The sequence below is a fragment of the Dermochelys coriacea genome, chromosome 10 (assembly GCF_009764565.3).
Source record: "Dermochelys coriacea isolate rDerCor1 chromosome 10, rDerCor1.pri.v4, whole genome shotgun sequence".
NCBI classification, from domain to species: domain Eukaryota; kingdom Metazoa; phylum Chordata; order Testudines; family Dermochelyidae; genus Dermochelys; species Dermochelys coriacea.
Window position 1 is genome coordinate 48362716 of NC_050077.1, and position 25947 is coordinate 48388662.

Genomic DNA, 25947 nt, shown 5'->3' on the forward strand with positions numbered 1-25947 from the left:
GGCACTTTGTTGTGGGTACTTCTGCTGGAGTGTCCTTATAACAGATCTAATTCTTCTCTCATATGTATCTCCTTTGACTTCTGTGGGGTTACTCCTGATTTACACTGACATAAGGGAGAGCAGAATCAGGTCCGATATAGCACAGGACCAGATCCTCAGCTGATGAAAATCAGTGGAGCTCTGCTGACTTACACCAGCTGAGGATTGGGCCCCATATGTTTGTTATCTGTTTCATAAAATATATTCCACACATCAACAGACGTCCCAGATAGTGGCATCCTGATAGACCCTAATCACCGCAAACATGCTCCAGTTTTGTAATCTGTGACATTCCTTCCACCTGTTGTGCAATATGGTAAATGACTGTTCAATCCATCTGATGCAACACATGACAAATATTCAAAGAAAAAGAGATTGCTTTTCCGAATGGTTGGGGACAGTTTAAATTCCATTGGCTTCGGCAGTGGAGATTTTCTGACCCTATGGGCCAGTGCCTCAGCCCGCCTAGCCCTGGGGAATTTGGAGGGTTCTGTGTCCACCCTGACTGAGTGCAAATTGCTCTTAATCTTGCCTTGTATGCCAGAAAAACACCCTGGCAGAGAGCTCACCTCCCACCAGCCTCACTGAAACGATTAAGTGCAGACACTCCTATGCTTAGGCTGAGCGAGATGGGCCAACCAGGACCTACCAGTCCTATGATTTATTGGTATCTGTAACTCCTTCCCAGAGCAGATGAGCTATTGAGGTTGTCAAATATCTGCCTGGAAAGGATTCACTGGGGGCACACTGTATTTCCACAACCTTTCCTTGCCCATTACACTGCACAGTTAATTCACCCACAGGAGTTATCTGGCTTTCAGCCGTCCTTTCCCTCCCCTGTCCCATCCCACGCAAACAACTGGAAGACCTGGGATATCAGGATATTTATTCCCTTCAGGGAAATTCCCTGCTGTCATACCAGGGAGATTCTGGAACCATCTGAGGTACCCAGCATCTCCAGGAGTCCTCTTGTGTCAATGGGATTGCCTCCTGTTTGTCAGGGAGGAGGAGGAGGAAGAGACAGGATGACTTCATAACAATCCAGGAGGCCGAGGAGCTCTGCTTGAAGACAATCTTGCCTTTTAGCCTCTCGGCCCAGCGTTCAGACCCAGTACTGGTTATTTTTTAAGGCGGAGTTGGATGTCCTGCAGTACTGAAGTAGCTCGGGGTCCTGCTGCCCTCCCGACCCTTTGCCTGTAGGCCCTGATCCTTTGGTCTCCAGAGCGTTCACAGTTGTTAAAGGAATGGCTTGGTTCGGGTCAGTCTTGCGGAAGGTTTCCTGGTCGACCACTGCCCCGTTCTTGGGTTTGGAAGTTGTCCCCTGGACGTTGTGCTTCCCAGTCTTGTTGCGTTTGTGGAGATAAAAGAGCAGGGGAAGGATTAATCCCAGGAGGAGGATGATCAGGCAAATTGGGATGATCACGCTGAACATGTTGGCTTCAATGAAGCTGAGAAATGTGCCCCCCTCCAAGGGAGAGGGGCTCGTGGTGGCTTCGTGGCCCCGCCAGGCTGTTGGAAGCGTGTCGTGCTTGCTGGTGTTGTGGCTCAGCTGGTCGGAGCCCTGGGGCTGGGTGGCCAGTGTTTGTGAGGAGGGGCTCACCTCTTGGGATGTTCGCCTATCACTCATCTCCGGGAGGTGGGGGGCTCTGAGCAACGGGGTTTCGTATGGCGTGGAGGAGTTGTACGGCTCTGTGGTATACCTCAGAAATTCCAGGGCGGGTGGCACCCCATCAGCTGCCAGCTCGAACAGAAAGCTGTCATTCAACAAGCGGTGGCCAGCATCTTCCATTTCCAGCACTTCCAGCCCGACCAGCCCCTGCTCGAGGTCGTGCTGAGTGAATGTATCAATGGGTGCATGCTTACTGTCTTTGTCTCCTGAGACTTTCACAAAATGGCTGCCCTTCGGGGCTCTGAGGATTGTAAAAGCTGGGATGCTCTTTGTCTTGTTGGCCAGCTCACTGGCATCAAGGACACTGGTGTCCAGAAGGGCGGTAGTTCCCCTTGGCCACCGAATCCCCTGCTGTGTCCTGACCAAGGCCTTGACTGTCACATTCACTCCCCCTGATGTGTTTGCTCCTTTGGACGTTGAGAGGAACTGGAATTCGTCCCTGGTGGAGATGAAATCTGTGAAAGTAAAAGTCACTTCACCATTGTCCACTTGCTTCTGGGAAAAGCTTCTTGCTGGGCTTTGATTGACCCTCAACTGGCCAAATTTTGGATCCCTGGTGATTGTGTAATGGACCTCTTGTTCCCCTGGATGTGATGCCCCCAGGAGGTGCTCTCGAGACAGCGATGCAATGTTTAGACCCTGGGGTATCTCCAGGGGTATCTGGCTCATCACTGTGGTCACTTCAGGCAGAACCTCAATCTCCAGAGAAGTGAAGATGGGTGGATTATGCCCATCGGAGATGCTGAACTCTAAGGACCCAGGAGAACCACTCCCATTGGTGATGAACATTAGGTGCCCAGCATTGATGTCTGCTTGGGTAAACTGGCCGATAGGCACCTGTTTGTTGCGTGTGTTGGCCAGGAAGCCATTGGATGGCCCCTTGAGGATTCTGTATTCAACCTCTTCAGGGGAACTGTCAGGATCTACTACATCCAAGTGATCCTGGGAGAGGACTGCCAAGGAGCCTTGGAGAACCTGCAGAGCACGGCCTTGCTTTGCGAGGCGAGGTGGTTTCTCATTGATCTCGCTCACTGTTATGTTGAATGCTTCAGAAATGACCAAGCCCCCTCCTTCCTGTGGAGGCCAAGTAGACTCCTTAGCCCTAGGCTGTAGCGAAGCCTTAAATCTGAAATTATCTTCCTGGGTCCCAGACCCATGGTGAGTGTATTCCAGGTTACCCACGACCACATCGGACTGCAGGAAGTAGGGATGTTCTTCGCTGATGGGTACGTCCGCAACAGAAAGGTGCCCATGGATGGGCAGCTCCGTAACTAGGAACACTACGTCATAGGATGCCCGCTTGGACTCTGGAACTTTGGTCAACAGGTTGGAAGCATCCAGCACTGAGGTGTCAATTTGTGTTCTTTGAGCTTCCAGGATCCTGAGGCCTGGAAGAAGAGAGAACACAGTCCCGTGATTGTCTTGACAACAACAGCACTCAGCCAGGAGGAACCAGAAAGGGTGAGGTGATGCGGAGAGGAGTAAGGGCTGGGACAGAGAGACAGTGGAGCTAAAACAGAGCATGCTATGGAGGAGAGCTCAAGGAAGAGAGGTACAAAGGAAAGCTGGAGGCAGGGGAAGGAGAACAAATGCAGTGTATCGCAATGGTTCTGCAGGAGGAAAGGAAAGGAATCGAGGAAGATTGAGAGCTACAGAAGGAAGAGGGAAGCCACAGGAAGGGAAGGACTGAGAGAAGAGAAGTATGAGAGTCCCTGCTGCAGAGGAGCCACGATTCAGGAAAGCATTCAAGCACTTGTTCAGCTCCCATTATGCTGAAGTGCTGTCCGGCATGGGGTGCCTTCCTGAACTAAGATCTCAGTGTGGAGATTCAGAATGGCTGTTCTAAGAATCCTCGGTAATACAGAGAGAGAGAGAGAGAACTAGCAAAGTTCAGTACAGCTCTTGTGTCCCTTGCTTCCTGGATTACATTGTCTGCAGCCTCCTCCCCTTGGCCACAGCCTCCCTGGTCTGTTCATGGGAGCCAGCGCAGCTTTGTTCCCAACAGCCCCATGGCTCTCTTACCTTGGTTTCTCCACAGCTTTGTTGAGGGTTGGGGACAGCTTGCCTCAAATGAGACCAGCACTCTAAGGATGTATGAATCGGTTACTGTGGGTGGGGAGCCGACTCGGAAGTGAAAAGCATCCTGGGTAAGCCAGAATGGCTGCTGAGGCATGTCGTGCTGGTAAAAAATTATTCCACTATCCACCTGGTTTGAAACAAAAAGCAAATGAACAAAGAACCTTTTAATCGTAGCAAAATAAAACAAGAAATAATACCCAATACCATTTCCTGGACAGGATCTTGCAGCCAGCCAGCATGCAGAACTGCCACTGAATTCAGCAAGAGATCTGCCCATCTGTTTTATTTATAGATCTCTAATCATTGCGGTATCATTATCAGTTTTGTACAGGTGGGGAAACTAAGGCACAGCGACTGCTTGGGTTGTATGGTGAGTTGATGGGAGAGTAGGGAGTAGGAGCCAGAATTCCTGATGCCTAGCTCTCTGCTCTAACCACTGGGTCATGCTGCCTCCCAGTGCCCCTCTTGGTGTCCAACACAGAAGAATGGGAGAATCAAGCCCTCTGTTATGCTGAAAGGTGCTAGTGGCTGCCACTGGGGGGGGGGAGGGGTTTCAGATCCTAAAGCCAATGGAGTGCCAAGCACCCTCTTTAGGGTGTAACAGAGGGAGCAATAAAAGCTTTTTTATTTAATAAAAGCAGCTACAGATGATGGTGCAGGGGACGACTGTCCAAGACACTGGCCTCATGGCAGGTCAGAGCTAAGCTGTGGGCACTGAGGGCTTTCCCTGATGCAAGTTCAGGAGTTAAGCTATTGGTTGCAAGCAGTGTGTGCTGGAGGCAGAAAGCCAGGAAAATGAGATGTGTGTGTGACCTGCAGAGGAACAGGGCTTCTTGGGCAGAGAGCTTGCTGGAAGAGCAGACGTGGGGATTTCTGAGCCAGGAAACTGCCTGCTCTTTGTTTCTTTATGCTCATGGAAAAAGGTCTGTGTGCACATAGTAAATACACAAGATTACATCTAGAATATAACTGACTTGTACCGTTGATTTCTTGTCCTAATGGAAACAACACCGCAAGACCCCGAATTTTGGCTACCCGTTCAGGCCACAGGTGCAACTCTTCAGTTTGTGTAATGGGCACAAGCAGTGCTGAAGGGGCCCTCAGTCTGCATTGGGCTGAGAATGGAGGGATGTGGGCAGGAGCAGAGAAGAAGGGCAAAGGAGTGGAGCCAACACTAAGATAGGAGTACTTAAAACAAAGAGTAGTAGTGGTTCTGAGCATTGATCTAGTGGGTAAGTTACTAGGCTGGGTATTAGGAGACCTAGGTTCTATTCCTGACTCTGCACATACATGCTGGGTGATCTTGGGCATGTCACCTCCCCTCTCACTGTTTGTCTGTCTTGTTTATTTAGATTGTAAGTGCATTAGGGCTGGGAGCGTCTCTCACAATGTCTGTGCAGTGCCTAACATCATGGGACTGGGATCTCAGGTGGTATGTATAATAATGATGTTGTCAGGAGATGTTGAAAGACAAGACTGATTCTTCTCCCACCCCCTTACTTGGTGGGCTGAGAATAACTACTATAGAGGGATATGGGAAGCACAGAACTGGAGAGATCTTCATTCTGAAGTGGGCTGAGAACAGCTCATGTGGGAAGATATGGGAAACTCATTCATAGCTTTACTAGCAAAAGAAATGGTGACTTGAAAGCTGTAGCTGTTTAAAGCAGTGTTAAATTAGCGTGAGAAGCCTCCCTTAAATGCAGTTCTCCAAACTCAGCAGGCAGAATTGCACATGCAAAAAAAAAATGCCTAGTTTGTATGTGCAGTCACCTGGATTTTTTGCCTAAATCAGCTAATTGTGGGTACAAATGGTCAATTACACAATCCTGATTTGCATGTGCAGCCACGATCAATGTGTGCACAATTTAGATGTGCAATTGTACTTGTGTGTGTGTCTGGCTACTTGTGCTTGATTTGGATAGTAGGCCCTTGCTGGTTTGCACTGTAAAAATTATTAACGTACCCTTTGCCCTCTCTTTAATCGAGATGTTTCCATGTCTGCACCTCCCTTACTCTGATGAAGGCAGCAGTAGATTTCTGGAGGGGGAGAGACCCCTAATTTGAAACCCCATCAGAGGTGACCCAGTTTGAACATCCGTCTGTTCACATGTTGCTGGGGACACTGGGGCCATCATCTGCCAAAGCCTTTCTGGAGTGTGATGTCAAGGGAGCCGTGGCAACTGCATGCGTTGCTGTGGTAACCCGGTGAATATTTCATTGGCTGGTGATGGCAGAAGAGTTCAGAGCCTATCTGATGGGATGGTGTTTACAGCCCTGCTGCTTGCTGGGACTATCCAAAGAGGTGGGGATTGAAAAGAGGATGAGAAACGAAAAACAAAATGTGGTTTGAGTTCTGTGCTGGGGATCTCAGGGGAAGTCTGAATCAGAGCAGCGCTGGATGAAAGGAGCAGCATTCTCCTGTGTATTTGCTCTTTCTTCTGTTCTGACAGATGTGGTTGGGTGCTGAGCCCTCAGAGAACAGAACAGAATAGTAGTAATACTCTGTGCTTGTATAGCACGTTTCATCCAAGAATCTCAAAGCACATTACAAGGTGGGTGACTATCACTGTCCCAATATTACCAAAGGGTACAAAGGGGTGAAGTGAACTGTTGAACAACTCAATGGCATTGCTGAGAATAGATCCCAACTTCCTGCTTTAATCACTAGACCATGCTGTCTCAGTGGGCAAACTGAAAACAAATCATGCCTACCAAAGTTTAGAAGCTACCCAGGAATGCTGCATTCTTCATGGAAAATTCCTAGAGAGAACAATCAGGCCACATTTCGATAGAATGACCAGGCCAGCCTTTTGAATTTGTGTAGCAGGAGTAAAATTTTCTCTTACATTCAAAAGGGTTTGAGAGTCATTTCTGTAGAATCCTATTAGTGCATTTACTGTAGCATTTTGTAAGACTTTTCCATAAGAGAGGGGTGTGTGTTGAGTTAGAATGGTGATGGTAGAAAAAGAGAGAGAAAAGAAGGAAAAGAAAGGCGGAAGGAGAAAGACGAGAGAGGAGGTGAAAGAGATCAACAACCTGCAAACTGCAATGTAATATATAATTTGAGAAATGTACTGGGTCCCATCTGTTCCTCCATGGAAAGAAAGGCAGCAGGTGAGTGTGCTCAGTCTAAGCATGCCTGATCTTACAGCCTGCTCTGCAAAATAATGTAGTAGCAAACCGGGGAGCGCTGATGCCAGGAGGAGTGGGAAGAGGTGAATTCTGAATTGGTTGCTTGCTATTAAAGGCAGGGCTCCAGAGTTCCAAGATTCCTATGGCAGACCTGAGGGGGTTTCTGGCCCCAGGTTATAGTGGAAGCTGCTAGGACCAAGATTTGTGCTGAAACGGGTGGAGTGTGGCACCCGGTGGAGAGAGACAATGGCGTCTTTTTTTGATTTGGGATTTGGGAGGAAGGCCTCAGTTTTGGCAAAGGAAGGGCTAGCTGCTCAGCTGATACTGTTCCATTGACTTTGATGGTGCTGTGCTGCTTTACCACTGCCATGGATCAGGCCCTCATGTTTCATCCAGGAATGAGCAGTGAATTCAGAGCTGGTGAAACATGCCAGTTTGACAAGGCTAGAGGCACATATCCTCTGTCTACTTCCAAACACAGGGTCAGGCTTCCAGAACAGAGTCTGATAATCCCCCTTAACGTCAGATTTTAGGACCTTCTGTAGGGCTGAAAAAGCCAGTTGTCTCAATGGCCTCTTTTCTGAGGCCGCCAGCAAGGACGTTGGTTGTGTTGATACTTCTCCCAGCACTGGGAACTGGTCTGAGACACCACTGACTCGCGTCTCAGAGACCACTAAACACCACAGGGCACATGCAACAGTGTATGGTCATTATCAGCTCTGGCTGGATTTGCCCTGGTGACAAGGAGGTAAATGGCTCTGATGCCTTGAGCCATCCAGTCTCCTTGCGTATATTTCAGCTGTGACTAAAGAAGACTGCATTGTGCTGTATAATCCAGTTGTGTTAGTCAGGCTGGGATCTAGAGGGTTTGCGAGAACTATAGGGTTTGTGCAGGTGTAGCACAGTGGCATAGCTAGGAAAGGAAATTTGTGTGGGCTGCAATTTATGCTGGACAGGCAGTGAGCAAGGTCTGCTATTGGAGCAAATCATTGATATTGCTCATGAAGAACTTTACTTACACTTGGCATTCAGCCATGCTCAGATTTGGGCTGGCCTAGCTGCTAATAGGGTGGCCCACACCCCACCCCGCCCACATGTGGCAACGCCTCTGGTGCAGCAGCCTCGATAATGAATCAAGGCACCTGAATCTTGTCTCTTCTCTAACCCGAGGGACAGGACAATGGGGAGGCAGGAGTACTTACCTCAGCCTGGGTAAAGTTCTCTAGTGGTCCATTGGCACTGCCCAGATGATAATTCACCAGCCTGCCCAGTTGTGGGTGTTCCTCTATGCTGTAAAATAAGGGGCGGGAATCTGCTTTGCTGTTGGTTACTGCTTTCAAATTCTGGCTTGTGATTGGCTGAAGGGTCCCTTTAAAACAAATAGTATACAGTGTATTTATTCACAGCACCCATCAGTGCTCCCGCCCTCCCCCCTTTATAGAAGGATGTATCTTACAGGGTAAGATGTCTCTAACTGCATGGGTACCTGGCATAATCACACAGATCAGAGAGCATTAGCTCCCTTAGCATCCCTTTCATTCATATCCTTACACCCATAAATTCAAGTCCCATCCCAGAATTTGGGCTAATCCCCTGGACAGAAAAAGGGCATGTGGGGCATTGATATGCATCCGTTGGATATCATCAGATACTTGTCCCTGCATCAGTGACGTCAGTGGGAGTTTTCAAGTGGATTTCAGTGCTAGACATAAATATTTATACACACAGATATATTTTAAGCTAACCAACCACAGCCTTTAAGGACCAGCTTTACTGCCCATTTAAGTGCACACAAAATGTCTGCTTGATTTGCCTCCACACCTGCCATGATTCCAAGCATGGATCGGGTATTTATGTAAGCAAATGATCATAAATGCCCCATCTGCACAAAGAATGATCCTGATTTTTGCAGGCCGCGCAATCTGGGTAACTGCAAATGAGCAGCTTGGGTTATGCTGCTGCCTGTGCATTTTTCTGAAAATCTGAGCCTAAGAGGCTGCTGAGTCCTTATGTCTCGGGGGCAACAGAAATTCCTCTTACCATGTCCCCCTCTCTCTGTGCTGCTAGTCCAGAAAGTGTCACTTGAGTGTTAGGTAAATGCCACAATAGGAGGTGAAATGCCATCTGTGTTCTCAGAAAGGGAGCGGAGTCACAAATCAGGCCAAGGGCTCTTTCTTGTGCCAGATCACGTACCCCATCGCCTCCCACTGCAGCATGCCTAATTGTCTGCATGGAAGAACAGCCGTGCACTGGATCCTCTGGGGGAGGGCTGCTGGCAGTACCGACATAGTAGAAGCCAGTCAGGACAAAGGCCCAACACGTAGCTTTCAAAGCATCTACCTTTTCCTGCATTGTCTTTCATTCTGCCTCCATCACCGCCCATAAGCTGTTACCATCAGCCCTTCCTCTTTTTAGCCTGACACACCTTACTCCCACTCATGTTTCTTTTAACACAGTCTTCCACTGATTTTTCTTCTCTCCTTCTATAAACCAACCTAGCCCAATAGCCACTGGAGCTGCTGGACGCTGCTGATTCAATGACTTCTCAAGGCTCTTGCTGACCCAGCTCCCCTCCTTTCAGCAGCCCCAACTGGAGTCACCCCTCTTTCCTCTGTGGACGACTCACCTGGACACACAGTGAGATCCTGTTTGTTTTCCAAGGTGATGACCAATTTCTTCTGGGCGCTCACAGTGAAGAAATGCCTGGGGGAGATGTTCTTGCCATCAGATAGATTGAAGGAGAAGCCACCATCAAGGGGTCCTGCAGAAAGCACATTAGTGGGACAGGGATCAGTCAGTGGGATCCAGGGGCATGACAGTGACAACTCTTACCCCACAAGAGGAGGGCAGAGGGTGAGAGACACTGGTGGAGCAGCGTAGCAAAGCTTGTGAAGGAATGAACATGGAGACTAAATTCCTCACTAGCCAATGTTGGGGTGCACTAGTGACTTGGGAAGCCTTGTTCAGGGCTGAATGAGCAGGAAAACTGAATTCCCCCAGCTCAGCACTGGGCTGGGGTCCACTGGTGACTTGTGTGTTTGTGTATTGGGTGTGCGCACGTGTGTGTGGGAAACTAGCCCAGCTCAGGAATGAGTAAGCATGGAAGCTGAATTTCCTTGGCTCACACCAGGTCAGGGCTGGGCTCTATTGTAGAGTCCCCTTGTGTCACTACGCTGTCCGTGATTGCCAAATTATGGTCCATGGTGCCCTTACAGGTGGTCACCAGAATAAAACGAGGACAGCCAAGAAGCAGGGGGTTTGGGAATCATGTGGGGAGGTGGCTGCCCCTGCGTCCTATCTTAAGTGACAGGAAGACTGAGCCCTTGCCGTAGATGCCAGGCTGTCGGACACAGTGCCCGAGCTCAGTACATCACAACACAGGTTAATTGTGTGGGAGGGCCAGGCATTAGGTGAGTTACACATCAGGGGAAAGCCAACTTCAAGTTGAACGAACTTGCAGGGCTGCTGTAAATCTGGAGTAATGGCATTGAAGCTGAGGAGGTTACTCTGCATTTACACTGGAGCTAGTGAGAGCAGGATTTCCCTGGGAGATGGCAGTCTCCTCTTGTCCAGGACAGGGGGTGCTTTCCAGCTGTGGGCTGTACCCTAGTGTTTCTGGGCTGGGCAGTGCCATGTTGGGGTATTTTACTTGCCGGAGTTAGTTTTCCTTAACACACAGCTCTCCCCGCATTGATCCACAACAGGCCCCCCTGCACCTTGGCCTCCAGGCCCAGGAATGTCCTGCTTACACCTGTCCATTACCTACCTTCATGCACAAACTGAACAAGACCACTATTTATCTGAGCCTGAGTGAACTGCAGGATCCCGTTGCTAGGAGACGACTTCAGCACAACCTTCCCATTGGTTGGGGGCCTGATGGAATAAACCACTTCCTCCGGAGGGGAGTCCTCATCCTCACTTCTCAGGATATCGGGAGTGATCTCTGTGATGGTACCTTCTTGCATCTGCGGGGAGGGGGGAGGAAATTCTGAGCAATCAGCCAAGCGTGAACTTGATATAGTTTCCCAAAGGAATGGAGAGATTCCACCAGTGCCTTCAGAGAGCTAATTTCATAGCCAGCTGGGGGCCCAAACCAATCTCCTCCCATCCTCACAGCCTCACTGACAGCAGCTGGACTACTTACATGAGTGTACACAGAGAGGGGGGATATGCAGATAATCTGGTGGTTTCACAGGCACCATGCCACTCTGTGACTGGACCTCAGCTGTTTGGAACTGATGTTTCATGTCACAAGCTGGGAAGCCAGGTGCTCACGGACATAAAGCCAATTGTATTACCAGGGCAGCATCGTTTCTTGGTTAGAACAGGAGAGTGGAGGGCAGGAATCTGGGGTTCTATTGCCGACTCTGCCACTAACTCACCTTGCTTCCTTGGTCAAGTCACATCACCTATCTGAGCCTCAGTATCCCCGTCTGTGAAGTGGGGCTAATGATACTGACTCACCTCACTGGGTGCATGTGTGGCTTAAAGAATCTCCATAGAGGGGTTGGAAGCTGGTGAGTGAGAATTCTCTCTACCAACGTTCTCTGGCCCACACTTTTAGCAGGCTTTGTGTCTTGGGATCTCACGCAGACTTTACCACGGCACTTTCAACTGGGTCACTGGTTTTGAGCTCTCTCCACATAACCCCACTCAGCCAGTTCTTCTTTCCATATTATTGTCTCATTTAGCTTGTGCTACAGTCTCTAACTGAAAAGCTTCCAATCCTACCATCCTTATCTAATGAAGCCATAAACTGCTCCAGCAAACCCTTGTGGAATGAAAAGTATGTAAACTAGCTATGCATCATGTAAAGCCATGGCAGCAAGTTGTAATTGTCTGGGAGCAATCTTCCTCAGGGTGATGAGCTATTACTATTATTTAGGAGTACTTGTGGCACCTTAGAGACTAACAAATTTAGTTGAGCATAAGCTTTCGTGAACTACAGCTCACTTCATCGGATGCATCCGATGAAGTGAGCTGTAGCTCACGAAAGCTTATGCTCAAATAAATTTGTTAGTCTCTAGGGTGCCACAAGTACTCCTTTTCTTTTTGCGAATACCAGACTAACATGCTGCTACTCTGAAACCTACTATTATTTAGATTACACTAGCATCCAGAAACCTCATCTAAGATGAGGGCCCTGTTGTGTTAGGTGCTGTGCAGACATCTCTGTCCCAAAGAGCTTTCACTCTACATAGACAAGACAGACAAAGTGTGTAGGGGGTGAAGCAACTTGCCTCAGGTCACACTGCAGGAGGGGAATGAGCAACAGATCATGCAAAGTGTAAGGAATTTGCAAAGCATTTGGAATGTCTTCCCTGTTAGATTGATAACTGCTAGGTGTGGCCACTGGTCCCTGGACTCCCATGGGGAGGAAATCCTGCTGGGGCAAAGTTACACCGGGGGATGGATTTGGCTGGGAGACTTTCTATTGCCTTAAATAACTGGTACATTAGATTTTAGAGCCAGGTATTTATTGTTTGCGATGAGCCAAATTCTTTTGGTCTTTAATGGGGCCAAATTCCCATAAAAATCAATGGGAGCTTGGCTCCCTGAAGGACTGTGGGATTTGGGCCAATGCCACTTTAGAAACGATCCAGAACCAAAGCCCAGAGACCAAGCTGGAGGTTCTGATTTTGGGTATTGTTGCTCAGCCCCTGTCTCTACAAAACAGTTGGAAAATGAGGCCAGGCAGAAAGCGTGGAATTGTTTTCAGCCTGATGATGTGCGAGCTCTGTCATGCTAGGCTGGGCAGGGCTCCTCACAGCAGGAAGTCAGGCCCAGACCCTCTTTGGCCTTTGAGCAGCTCCCTGTGTTAGAACAGGGCACACCCAATCTGTACAAACTGCAGCCTCAGCTGGAATGTTTGCTTCCAGGAGACACGACAATAAAATCAACCTTTCGGCTCTGGTTCCAGGCACTTGATCTCGACTCAGGCAGTTTCATGCGCTCACCAAACCCTTGAGTTGAAAGTTTTCCATTGTCTGATTGGGTGTAGCTGGTTCTCTTCCTGGGGAGGGATAGCTCAGTGGTTTGAGCTCTGGCCAGCTAAACCCAGGGTTGTGCGTTCAATCCTTGAGGTGGCCATTTAGGGATCTGGGGCAAAAATTGGGGATTGGTCCTGCTTTGAGCAGAGGGTTGGACTAGATGATCTCCTGAGGTCCCTTCCAACCCTGATATTCTATGATTCCTATTGCAGTGACAGGATGTTGCTATGGCGAAAGTTTTAAATAAAGAACATTCTTGGAACCCTCCAATTCTGGACTGGTGTCTTAGGCACACAACTTCCCTTCTTCCAGGGCTCAGGTGGACAAGCTAGTCCAAGAGATAAAAGCAAGCTCCTGAGTACCTGTGATCGTTTGGCAAAGGAGCAAGTACCTCTTGTGTTCTACTGACTTACTTGATTCTCCACTCTCTGCCCTAAAATCTTATGCAGCGGGGGCTGTAGGCTGCATGACACCCCAGAGGTGGCTGCATTTTATGGATGAAGGAATGCCTATGATGCCATATATCAGTTGAGAAGCTGCAGCGTCTACTAAATGTGCAATATCTCCCTGCAGCTTGCATGGTGGAGATAAGGCCCAGATCTTCAACGGTATTTTGATGCCTAAGTCCCCTAGGCATGGAAACACTTTGAGAATCTGGGCCTGACTCTCCAAGGGAGTTCTGGATTAGGCCCTAAATGATGGCAGTTACTAAAAACTGTACTGTAAAATTGTGGTCACAAAGGGCTTAATCCAGCTCCCCTGAATGGTTGTTATTTGAGGGCATCTCCTAAGCACAGGTACACTATATGACATGAATGGCTCGGTCCTGCAAGCCCTCCACCATGAAGCAACCAGTGAAGTCAATGGCAGTTCTGTGAGGATTCCCATGGCTGGTCCCATAGTTCTGGAGTCTGGGGTGGAAGATGCTCTCTAAATACAAGCCAGGATTGCGGGGAAACATGCCTGTTTCAGAGCGTCCCCTTTAGAGTCAAAGCCATCTCAATGGAAGCTGCTGTTTAATTTGTGTCTGAGATCTAACAGCCCCTGAGGGTGGCAATAAATAGCTGAGGGCTCTGCACACATCTGTGTCGCATTCAAGAACTTTTGCATTCCATCTGCAGGTACCTGTGGCTAATGAGGGAAAAAAGGTCTTTTGGAGGACTTTTAATGGCAGGTAAAATTTATAGTAGGTTCAGCACCATCCTGAATTCACACGGGCTGGGGCTAAAATATGTGGTTCTGAGCATGTGCAGCAGTGGCACATTTCCTAAACCAATAACTTGTTGTAATTTATTTCTGCCCCATTGAAAAGCATTATTCCCCATTGCAGACTAATGGAAAGAACTGCAGCTCGGTAGACAATGCTTCCTGAACAGCAGGAACGACTAATGGAATGTCTTGGGCCTTTACTCTTCGGGGTTTCTTACAGAAAGCCTGCTCTGCAGCCACTGAAGTGCTTAATTATATTCCACATCCCCTCTGAATTATTAAAGCTTTGCACTTGGTTTCTATTCTTACTTACTCGTCTTATTATATCCGGTCAGACTTCGTGTCGCCTGTGTTCTCTGTGAGCACCCAGTGTAGTTTAGAGACTAGCTCCAGGAATGCTTTAGCTGGACTTGGACTCACTAATGGGAAAATGCATCCGATGAAGTGAGCTGTAGCTCACGAAAGCTTATAAATTTGTTAGTCTCTAAGGTGCCACAAGTACTCCTTTTCTTTTAATGGGAAGGTGTTGCTGTTATGAAGGGTTAGCCCATGTACTGATTCCTTTCTTTGATTTATCCATGAAAAAGCTTCTTTTAAAGAGGCCGAGCATCTGAATAAACCCCAAATGATCTTTTGTGTTTGTCTTGTGACTGGTAAGTTTCACTTGTGTTTCTAGTTAGTTTCGCTTTCGGGCCACAAGGGCTGCAAGGTTGCAACCACAAGATGGCTTAAACACCAGGGAGCCAAACAGTGCCTGTGGATGAGCTGAGTTCAGAGCAGACAATGAAGCGGAATGGCTTTGTGTATCCCCTGTGTCGGGGGCTGCTTTGCCCTCTGGAAAAGGTTAGAGCAGTCTGAGGGCTGCCTTGACTTTCATAAGAACAATAGAATGGCCATACTGGGTCAGACCAATGGTCCATCTACCCCAGTACCCTGTCTTCTGACAGTGGCCAATGCCAAGTGCTTCAGAGGGAATGAACAGAACAGGCTATTTATCAAGTGTCCATCCCCTGTTGGCCAGTCCCAGCTTCTGGCAGTCAGAGTTTTAGCCAGAGCATGGGGTTGCATCCCTGACCATCCTGACTAATAGCCATTGATGGACCGATACTCCAGGAATTCTTTTTTGAACCCATTTATACGTTTGGCTGCACCCTTCACAACATCCCCTGGTGATGAGTTCCACGGGTTTACTATGTGTTGTGTGAAGAAATACTTCCTTTTGTTTGTTTTAAACTTGCTGCCTTGGGCCTTTACTCTTGGGGGTTTATTATGGGGGGGGGACATTTTGTAGTGATAATCAAGGTTGGCCATTTCCAGCAGTTGACAAGAATGTGTGAGGAACAGTAGGGGGGGAAATAAACAAGGGGAAATAGTTTTACTTTGTGTAATGACACATCCACTTCTTTAGTCAAGCCTAAGTTAATTGTATCCAGTTTGCAAATTAATTCCAATTCAGCAGTCTCTCGTTGGAGTCTGTTTCTGAAGTTTTTTTGTTGAAGTATTGCCACTTTTAGGTCTGTAATCGAACGACCAAAGAGATAGAAGTGTTCTCTAACTGGTTTTTGAATGTTATAATTCTTGACGTTTGATTTGTTTCCATTTATTTTTTTATGTGGAGACTGTCCAGTTTGACCAATGTACATGGCAGAGGGGCATTGCTGGCACATGATGGCATATATCACATTGGTAGATGCGCAGGTGAACGAGCCTCTGATAGTGTGGCTGATGTGATTAGGCCCTATGATGGTGTCCCCTGAATAGATATGTGGACAGAGTTGGCAACGGGCTTTGTTGCAAGGATAGGTTCCTGGGTTAGTGGTTCTGTTGTGTGGTGTGTGGTTGCTGGTGAGTATTTGCTTCAGGTTGGGGGGCTGTCTGTAAGCAAGGACTGGCCTGTCTCCCAAGATCTGTGAGAGTGATGGGTCGTCCTTCAGGATAGGTTGTAGATTCTTGATGATGCGTTGGAGAGGTTTTAGTTGGGGCTGAATGTGACGGCTAGTGGCGTTCTGTTATTTTCTTTATTGGGCCTGTCGTGTAGTAGGTGACTTCTGGGTACTCTTCTGGCTCTGTCAGTCTGTTTCTTCACTTCAGCAGGTGGGTTCTTACAACTACAATACCCACCTGCTGAAGTGAAGAAACAGATTGACAGAGCCAGAAGAGTACCCGCCCCCGCTCTCCTGCTGGTAATAGCTCACCTTTCCTGATCACTCTTGTTACAGTCTGTATGGTAACATCCATTGTTTCATGTTCTCTATGTATATAAAATCTCCCCACTGTATTTTCCACTGTATGCATCAGATGAAGTGAGCTGTAGCTCACGAAAGCTTATGCCCAAATAAATTTGTTAGTCTCTAAGGTGCCACAAGTACTCCTTTTCTTTTTGCAGATACAGACTAACATGGCTGCTATTCTGAAACTCATCCATGAGAAGACCTCTTATCCTAAGACCTTGTCCTATGACTGCCTGCAGGCATTTCACTCTTGTGACTGTTACTTTTAATTTCTATTTAACTAGCCCTCTCTTCTTTGTTTATTTCCCCTTTTGAAAGTTAAATGCTACTGGGGTGGATTTCTTTTGTATTTTTCCCCCTTCAAGGATGTTAAATTTAATTACATTATTGTTGCTATTACTGAACAATTCGGCTATACTCACTTCTTGGACCAGATCCTGTGCACCACTTAGGACTAAATCAAGAATTGCCTCTCCCCTGGTGGATTCCAGGACTAGCAACTCCAAGAAGCAGTCATTAATGGTATCTAGACATTTTATTTGGGCATCCCATCCACAGGTGACATGTACCCAGTTTAAATCCCCCATTATAATTCGGTTTTCTGTTTTTGTAGCCTCTCTAATCTCCCTCAGCATTTCACAGTAATGATCACCGTCCTGGTGACCATCCTGGTCAGATGTTGGTCATATATTCCTACTCTTATTATTCAAGCATGGAATTCTATGCATTGAAATTGTATAGTACTGTTTGATTCCTTTAAAATTTTTACTATATTTGACTCTATGCTTTCTTTCACATACAATGGCACTCCCCATTCTATGATGCTTATTATATCAATATCCTCATTTAATACCAGACACTGAAGTTTAACTATCTTCTTATTTAGAGTTCTAGCATTTGTATCCAAACACTTATAAAATTTGTCCGTATTTAGGTATCTGCCTTCATGTGATGTAACTGAATGGGACTGTGATTGTTTGATTGTTTCTCTTCAGTTCCTACCTTCACTTCATCAACTTCGACCCTCTCACTTTACTAGAATATAGAGTATCTCCTTTAATAAGTCCTCCCCTAAGGGATGTCTGTGTGCTCCTCCACACTTGTTGGCTTTCCCTCAGCCCTTGATTAAAAATTTTTACAGGCCAGCAATCTTGTTCCGTTTTGGTTTAGGTGGAGCCCATCCTTCCGTTATGGGATCCTCCTTTCCCAAAAGATTCCCCAGTTCCTAATAAACCTAAATCCCAACACCATTGTCTCATCCACGCATTGAGACCTCACAGTTCTGCCTGTCTAACTGGTCCAGTGCCTAAATGCAATGGCTCCATGGGCTGTTCTGAGAATACCAGGCCACCTCCTCACACACCTTCTGTGCTGGAGCTCCTGCTGGGCTTCGAGTTGACTATGCCAACTCTGTGGCTGTTGAGGTTTCACCCCTTATGCTGGAGAATTCCCTGGAGGGCTCACTGAAGTAGATCTGCAGCCCCATTATGCCTTAACGGACCCAGAACGTGGCCCCCTGTTACAAACTCAGCAGGGTTTAAATCAGGCTGTTCTCCCTGGAATTTAAACACATAAAAATCTTGCAGTCCTTCCTATTAATGTTAAGTTTTGCACAACCTAAATCCTGGACCTAAATGACCTGGCTAGGGTCCCTTTAAATAGTGAAGTCATTCATTTTAACAGCACAGAAATAGGCATGCAGTCATCCTTTCTGATGTTTGATTTTTTTAAAAGGTATGAACTGACGGGGAAGGGCAGTTAGCCTAATTGGAAGTGCTGAAGGGCCCTTGCTTCTGTAACAAAGCTGGGTTTATTTCTGGGCTATGGTTTTAGCAGCATGCCCTGGAGGGATGCATATGTACATGTGAAGGCAGCTTGGTATTGCGGGAATGCACTGTAATGGACTGGGTAATAATAATAAGCCAACAGCTGAGGCTCCCCCACACCCCTGCATCCCACTCTTGCAAAGCAGCATACACAGTGACCCTGCTGTCCTGCCAACGATGCCCTGCTAGCTCTCTGCTCGGGTTTCTCCCAATGCAGCAGGTGCAGGAGCACTCGTGAATGGGTGTTTGCCCTCCCCTGCTCTGAGCGCATCCTTTGAGAGTTGGCAAGGCAGCAGCATCTCAGCGGAGTGAGAACAGGCGGGTGAGGTGGCTGGTCCTTTCTCGTGGCTGGAGTGCAGGGCTCTCCCCGCGTTCCCGTTAGAGAGCGCGGCTTCCGTGCCATGTCAGAGGGGCGGGTTGAATGGGATCCAGAGCATTACCCAGGTCATGGCAACGATAATACTCCTGGACTGTAGCACCTGACCAGGGGAAGGGAGGTGCTGCTGTGAGCTTGGCAGAAAAGGGATTAAAACGCTCTGTGACTAGAGGAAGCACCCCCAGTTGCCTGTGTCTGCAGCGCAGAGGCTTGCTGGGTAGCAGGCCCAGTCCAGCTCTGGGGAATGAGTGACGTTCTCCCCAAGGCACTATTAGAGGGATGTCTGTGGGGAGCTGGGTGCTGAGTCTGGGACTAGCTGGGGCAAAGGCTGGAGCTGAGCATAGTGCTTGGCTTCAACCTTCCCGGACGTGTCTCTTTACCTCAGACTCTGGCTGTGAGGTTTGAATTTGGCCTTAAAAGACGCAGGGCTGTCTTTACATTCACCATTTTTTTTTACCATAAAGCTTGCCACAGAGGTGGTTCAAACCTCTCTTTGTGGTTCAGAACGCTTTCCTGCTCCCACGAGCCATTCAGTTCACCAGAACCTAACTGAGCCCTGCAATCCTTTGTGTGGCCTAGTGTGCAGAGGGCTGGATGGGGACTCAGGAGACCTGGCTCCTAGTCCCTGCTCAGATGCTGGCCTGCTGGGTGACTTGGAGCAAATCACAGCCCTGCTCTGTGCCTCCGTTTCCCCATCTGTACAATGGAGCTAATGCTACTGCCCTCCTTTGTGAAGTGCCCCGAGATCTGCTGATGAAATGTGCTAGACAACAGCTAGGTAGTTATTATTATTATTATTGTACACAAAATACAAAGGCCGACAGAGAGGTGAAGCAATTTGCCCCAAGTCACGCAGCAAGGCAGTGGCAAAGTTGGTCCTGGAGCCCAGGAGTCCTGGCTCCCACCCCCTTCTCTGGCCATGCATGCACATGTGCTTCTCCTTGAGTTTTGCTTTTTACTGCAGCTCCCGTGACTTCAGCTGGAGTCGGAGGTGCTCAGCACCTCTGCGAATCCAGCCCTAGGTTATAGGAACAGAAACAAATGTTGTTAACTTAATCCTTGCACTGCTGATGAATAGTGTGAGGGCCGCTTCCTTGCATTAGGGCTAGGGCCTGGCTCTTTCTCTCCTTTGTTGGGCCAGGTTTCATGAGAGTGATGCTGGTTGGAAGCCCTCCGAGCTCAGCTACCATTCGCAGGGAGCCCGCAGGAGTCTGACTTGGCTTGACAGTTAATGCAGATGCTTCCCTGGGGACTTGATATCACTGAACTCACCCCACTGTATCTAGGGACAGTGCCAGCAGGATAATGTTCCTGTGACCATGCTGGGCTCTTATTGCAGTACTTTGTGCTCATAATACTGGGTATGAGAGTGCTTAACAGGGCAGACCAGCGTTGAAACCCTGGTTAGAGACAGAGGCACAGACTAGCCGAAGGGCAAAGAGCGAGTTAACGGCGGAATGGAGAATAGAACCCAGAAATCCTGAACCCCGCCCCCCACTCTAATCGCTGGAAACCCTGCTTCCCAAATGACATCATGCCCCATTTTTCCCCAAGGGAGGGAATTCCCTTGCTGCAGAGTCTCTTGTTTGCCCTTAGTGGGTTGATCTACTGGGGGCTGGCTCAGGAAGGTATGTGTCAATAGTGCAGATGCCAGCAGTCAGGAGCGGGAAATACCCCGGGTTGGGGGCTGGGGCGTTCTAGGCACAAAGGCTGCAGTGGTGCTGAGCCCCGGCCTGGGTGCCAGGCCAGTGCCGTACCAGCACAGGAGTGAAACTGGGGCGGGCCTCTATTAGATGATCATGATGGACCCGTCTGACCTTAAGGAGTCTATGTAAAATCACCATGTAAATGAGTCACACAGGCTAACCCCTTTACAGAATCAGAGGCTGCAGAGTGGGCAATGCTCCCATCTTGTGTTCACCAGTGGCATTGCAAGGTGGAAGATGGAAAAACAGATGTAAGGTTTGACTGAGTTCATTTAGCATCCAAGGAGCAGGTTTTTTTCTCTCATAAAAGCATCCATGTCAAGGATCAGTGGAAAAACTGCACAATTAGCACAACTGCCTCAGTTCAACTGCTTTTTGCTTCCCCACCCTTTGCTTTGCCCTGGCACTGCTGGCAGCCAGCTCCTTAGCAGCTGGAGCCGAGACCCCCAACTTTCCTTAACTACCAGGGAGTCTTTTTGTTTTATAGTTTTCCTTTTCTCCTGACACTTGGGCTGGCATCTGACTTGAAAGCGAGTGGCTGATAGCCACGAGAACAGGTGCTGGGCAATCTTCCTGCAGCCCAGTTCTGCGGATCATCTTGATCCAGATCTGCAGGCCCCTGTGATTCCAGCCCTGGGATCCCCACATACAGCTCAACCTATGCACCTCAATCCTGACCTGCAGCACCCCAGCAATTCAGCCCTGTACCCCACCCAGCTCTGCCGGTATCCCTCAGTCCAGACCTGCAACCTTCCCTGATCCAATGTCCCTTAGGGACTAAAATGCATCATTATTACACATGATCATACCAGCTGATTTTGTTTTCACCCAGGTCCTTGGGAGCAGTGTCTAGTATGCTAACACCTGCTGCTCCACATGTCTTAGCAAACCTCTGAGGCGGTCGGCCAGTGGATCAGTGACATGTACCAGCATCAGCAAACCCAGGCCCAGGGCATGATTGCTGGTCACCCCAGTCTGTACAAAGGGAAGCACCAGATGCACACTTATCTTAGGCATGCAGGAGGGATTCCTGCAGCACCATGCTGGCTTTTTCCGTCTCTGTTCAAACCCTCTGGTGCAGAGCATCTCGCACTCCTAACGCTGTTCTGGCCTGGTCCCCATCCCCACCCCCTGGTCAGCCAGCAGTGTGCACTCAGCATGCAGGCTCTGGTGGAATCACAGGGTCTTCAGCAGTGGCTTGCCCCTTTCCCCTGGAGTTAGGCTGACATGCCCCGAGGGGCTTAGGGAGCCAGCATGAATGCAGGGTGCATTGCCCGCTCCCTGGGTCACACGTAGGCAGCAATCAGCTGTGCGCTGTGCTACCTGCTGTTCCTGCCCTGCTTCTGCAATGGCTCATCCTCTGTCCCCTGCCCTGTGCAGTAGGGAAAATGGCCGAGATGTCGTTTGCAGAGGAGCAGAAGGGCAGAGTGAGACCTGGCTCCTACAACCCCAGTGGAGGGCCAGGTTACCCAGAAGTGTTTCTCTTCCCTGGGCTGAGTTGGGGGATGGCTGGGGATTGGACACAGAGCTGGGCAAGCAGGATGGGGAGTTGCACAGGTCTGGTGAGGGGTGTGTGTGTGACAGGGTATCGCATGGATCAGCCGGGATGCATCTCCAGACTGGACGTTCCCCCTTCCTGCATTGGCACCTTGGCAGACATTGGGACACAGGACATAGCGACATAGACCTAGGCTGCACGGGGCTGCAACAGCTGGGAGGGGATTCTCTTTAGCGGGAATGGGGGGCTTTGTATTCTGGTGGTGGGGCAGCAGCAGTGCTAGGGCAGAGTAGAGCAGGGGAGACAATCCCACTGGTCAGGAGGAAAGGGCAGACACAGTAGTGGAGGGTGAGGAGATGGGGGCAGATTCTTTCTGGGTCTGATTCCCCCTTGGGGTCCAATGGGTTGCAGAGTGGAGGGAGGAGATGCATGTTACTGCTCTGAGGGGGCAGGAGATGCTGCCCTGGAGGTTGTATGACTGGCAGCTTAGGTCACAGGAGCAGAGGTCATGGAGCTGTGTGTCCTGGCAGGGGAGGGTTACCTGCAGCCCGGCGTTGATGGTGATTGAGGGCTCCTCGTTGCGTGGCACGACAGTGATGGAGATGGCTTTGGGCTGGCTCTGCCGGTTGACCTTGGAGGCATTGGCCACGATGGTGAAGCTATCGGCCAGGGACTCGCTGCCGTCGTGCACGTACTGGATGAGCTGCTGCTCCACCTGTGGGCAATGGAGATCTGAGGAGTCTGGGAGGGGCTCACCCTCTAACAGGCTCTTCTGGGAAGCCACCGTACGAGTGGGCCTGACCACTCCCTTGTGCAGGGATGTCGAGGCCAATGGAACTACAGCAGGGGTAGCACAAGGCCTGTGCTCATCAGAGCAGGCTCCCTGGAGCTCTACAGGGAGCAGGTCATCTGAGCTGCCATGGGGAGCCGTTGGAGGAGGACTACGGTGATAGGCCTCACATAGGCCTCCTGTTCTGAGTTGTCCACCCGGGTTCATCCCATCAGACAGACCTGGCTGTGTGCACACAATCCCCTCCCCCCATTCCTGATACCGGGGGAAGATCTGTGCAGGGAACAAAGGTAGGAGGTAAACCTCTGTGCACCTTGATCTCTGAACATGAAACAAACGTGGATCCTTTCAGCTGCTGTGTCTGTTCAGCTTCCTAACCTCCGGTATCCCTGGCAGTGCCAGGTTTACAATGACTCCAGTGGCTCCATGGAGCTGGGCCCATGCTCAGAAGGGCCCCTGGCCTGCTCCACTTGCACTGCACCCTGAGACCCCCCTGGCTCCCCCGCCCACCAGTTGCTCCTCTTGGCCTGCCTGCTGGCTGTCTGAGAGCTCCTCTCCACCCTCTGGCCCCACCCCTTGCTCCTCAGCCCCCTGGCCAGACCCCAGGGCACCTCCGGCTCTGGGCAGTCTCTGCTTCCTACCATCTTTGGGGCCCCACCTGTCTCCCGGAGCTGAGCCACCTGGGACTGGTGCAGAAGCCTGGCCAGTCTCAGCCAGGTGTGTGTGTGTGGGGGGGAAGACAGTGCAGAGGGCTTGGCTGTGCCAGTCCAGGCAAGTGCATCTTGAGGGAGCCTGGCCGGGGCAGGTCCTGGCCTGGCTGATTGCGTCACTCCCAAGGGGCTGGAGCAATTCCCGGCCCTGGGACCAGCTCTGGCTTCACTGCTGGCTCAGCCCATCACACACAGTCGCCTCCCAGCAAGGCCAGTGAGTGCGGCCGGGAGGCATGGCTTGGGGGAGTGGGTCTATGGGGCGTATGGGGGGAGCTGGGCTGTGAAGGGGCGGGGAGAATCTGTGTGTGTTGAGGCAATAGGGAGTGAGGGTTCGGTGGGGGGTGCTGGGCAGTTGTGGTGGGGCTGTGGGCAAGGATGGTGTTGTGCAGGGCACTGTGCATTTGTGAGTGGGTCTGGGTGGGGCACTTGGAATAGTGGGTCTCGGGGGCCTCTGGCCATTGGGAGTCGGGAGTTGTTGGGCGGGGGGGAGGGCTGTATGTTGTGGCATGGGCCTGCCCCTGAGGGGAAGGGGCATGCTGGCAACATGGGGCCGGGCAGGCCACTGTGTGTCTGGCAACTGCCGGTTTGTAAATAGTGCCCTCACATTGGATGGAGCAGGGCTGCCACTGCCATGCCATGCCCCATTGACTCTGGCTGGCCCCTCGCTCCAGGGACTGACCTCCCTGCACCATCCTCCATTGCCTCTATGGGGGCCCACAAATATGTTTAGTGCTGTGCCCACAAAAGGTTAATCTGGCCCTGATCCCTGGGGCCTGATTCTGATCTCGCTTTGCACAGGTGTAAATGAGGAGTAACTCCACTGGATCTGTGGAGTTCCACCACTGGGGGATCAGGATCAAGACCCTGGGTTTTAACCTGGCACAAAGTCTTTCTAGACGTATCAATCAGCCTCTGGAGAGGTCAGCTCCATACCTCATTCCAGGTGAAGAAGTGCAGGTTGCCCTCTTCAGGTCTGACCATATTCTGGATGACGCCGTGTCTCGGGGGCTTGGGAACTATGAACTCCACATTCAGGGCTGTGAAATAGGTGTTGGGGATGGTCAGGATGTCTGTGGAGAGGGTTATGGAGCTCCCTTCAGTCACTGTGAAGTTATGGATGTCCAGGGGGACTGAAAAGGGAAGGACCTCTAGGTCCACCACAATCCCCTCCAGGGCCTCTGCCCCACTGGCCGTGATGTCCACAGTGAACTGGTCACTCTGCCCCTTGGGCCTGGAGTGCAGGTAGAGCACTTGGCTTTCGTTGATGTCCTCCTGGGTAAAGGACTGTATGGGGTTCAAGATGGGAGGCTCGTCGGAGGTGCCGCTGTGGTAAACCATCATCAGGGATCCTGAGAGCGGGGGACTGGTCACTGAGTAGATAATCTCCCGAGGAGGGATATCCTCGTGGACTACCTATGTCCGTGAGAGAGAGAGAGAGTTGTCAAGGCCTGGTTGATTCCATCCTTTGATGGGAGAGGCACTTCTTTCTGGTGGGAGCAAGGTGTGACTCCTCCCCCATTCACACAGGGAGCCCGACTCTCAATTGGATAAAAGCCCCTAACAGTGCCCAGAGGGGTTAAAGTGGCCATGATTTACAGAGCAGATGAGAGTGAGGCCTAGTCCATTCTACTGAACACCATGGGCCTGGACTCTGTTGCCTGGTGCCTGGTCCATTGCCACCAATGTCAAGGGGTATCAAATGCTACCACTCTGAGTAAGTATCATTGCACACCCACTGAGCACTGGTGGAAATGGCTGTGCAGGGAGCAGGGCAATGGAGAATCTTGCATTCAGTGGGGCTGGTTCTTCAGGCTCCTTATTTGCAGCATGGCTCTAACCTGAGAAGTAGCTCTGTAACGATGGCGTGGTGGGGTTCCATGCTCACGGTATCTCCTGACCCCCGGATCAGATTTATGCAGATTGCAGCTACAAAGATGGGATTTGTTAGTAGCCAGCCTTGCAAACTGCCCTGAGATCTGAGAGTCAAGTGGGCCTCTCCCCTTCTCACACATCAGCAATAATCGAGGCTCGCCAGGGCCAATTGTACCCCCAGGTCCACCTGTGCAACACCATTATCTCAGTGACACCTGTGCCAACCCACAGAGACCTGTTGAGGACATAACCTCAGACAACAGGATTGCACAGGTGTAGAAGAATTTGGACAGTAGGATCTTCATTAGCAGTGCTGATGCACAAGATGGCACGGACTCAGTCTGACTCCCAGGTCCCAGGGGGTGTTTTTAAAAGGGCTGGGCAGTTAGAACTGTATCCACACCCAACCTTCACCAGCCCATCTTGTTACATGCAGAATGAGAAACTTTGATCTGGAAATCGGTGAGTGAGGATAACCCCGGAATCCCACAAGACAAAAGTACTGGGTCATCCTTTGTGGTAATACCGCACTTTAAGGGATAAGTGTTCCATGCACCTCTCTTTGGGACCCCCGCAGAGCACAGTAACTCCAGCCCTCGGTTGTTTTCAGTGGTGGTGTGTCTTGTGCAAGACAATTATCACCGTGCATCATCCTCCCTGTGAGAGGCACCTGCATTCACAGATTATTAGCCTGTCAGTAGGAAGGATGTGCTGGGAAAATTCATACCCATTTGAAGCTCTTTCCCCTATTCAATTCCAAGAAGATCCTATAGGATTTACTAGCAGAATTTGCTATCCCATGTCCTGTAGCCAGGAA

The 25947-nt window shown here is 49.9% G+C and overlaps 1 protein-coding gene across 1 annotated transcript in view; it reads right to left on the bottom strand.

Moving 5' to 3' along the window:
- CSPG4 (chondroitin sulfate proteoglycan 4) overlaps nucleotides 1–25947 on the bottom strand; it is a 76622-nt gene continuing 50675 nt past the window's right edge. Inside the window, exons 4-10 of the mRNA XM_038418173.2 lie at nucleotides 24192–24671; nucleotides 22300–22473; nucleotides 10689–10887; nucleotides 9549–9683; nucleotides 8125–8291; nucleotides 3731–3914; nucleotides 1–3096 (exon numbers count right to left, since the gene is read on the bottom strand). Coding sequence (XP_038274101.1) covers nucleotides 1142–3096; nucleotides 3731–3914; nucleotides 8125–8291; nucleotides 9549–9683; nucleotides 10689–10887; nucleotides 22300–22473; nucleotides 24192–24671 — 3294 coding nt within the window. The 3' untranslated portion in view covers nucleotides 1–1141. The remainder of the gene's footprint in view (nucleotides 3097–3730; nucleotides 3915–8124; nucleotides 8292–9548; nucleotides 9684–10688; nucleotides 10888–22299; nucleotides 22474–24191; nucleotides 24672–25947) is intronic.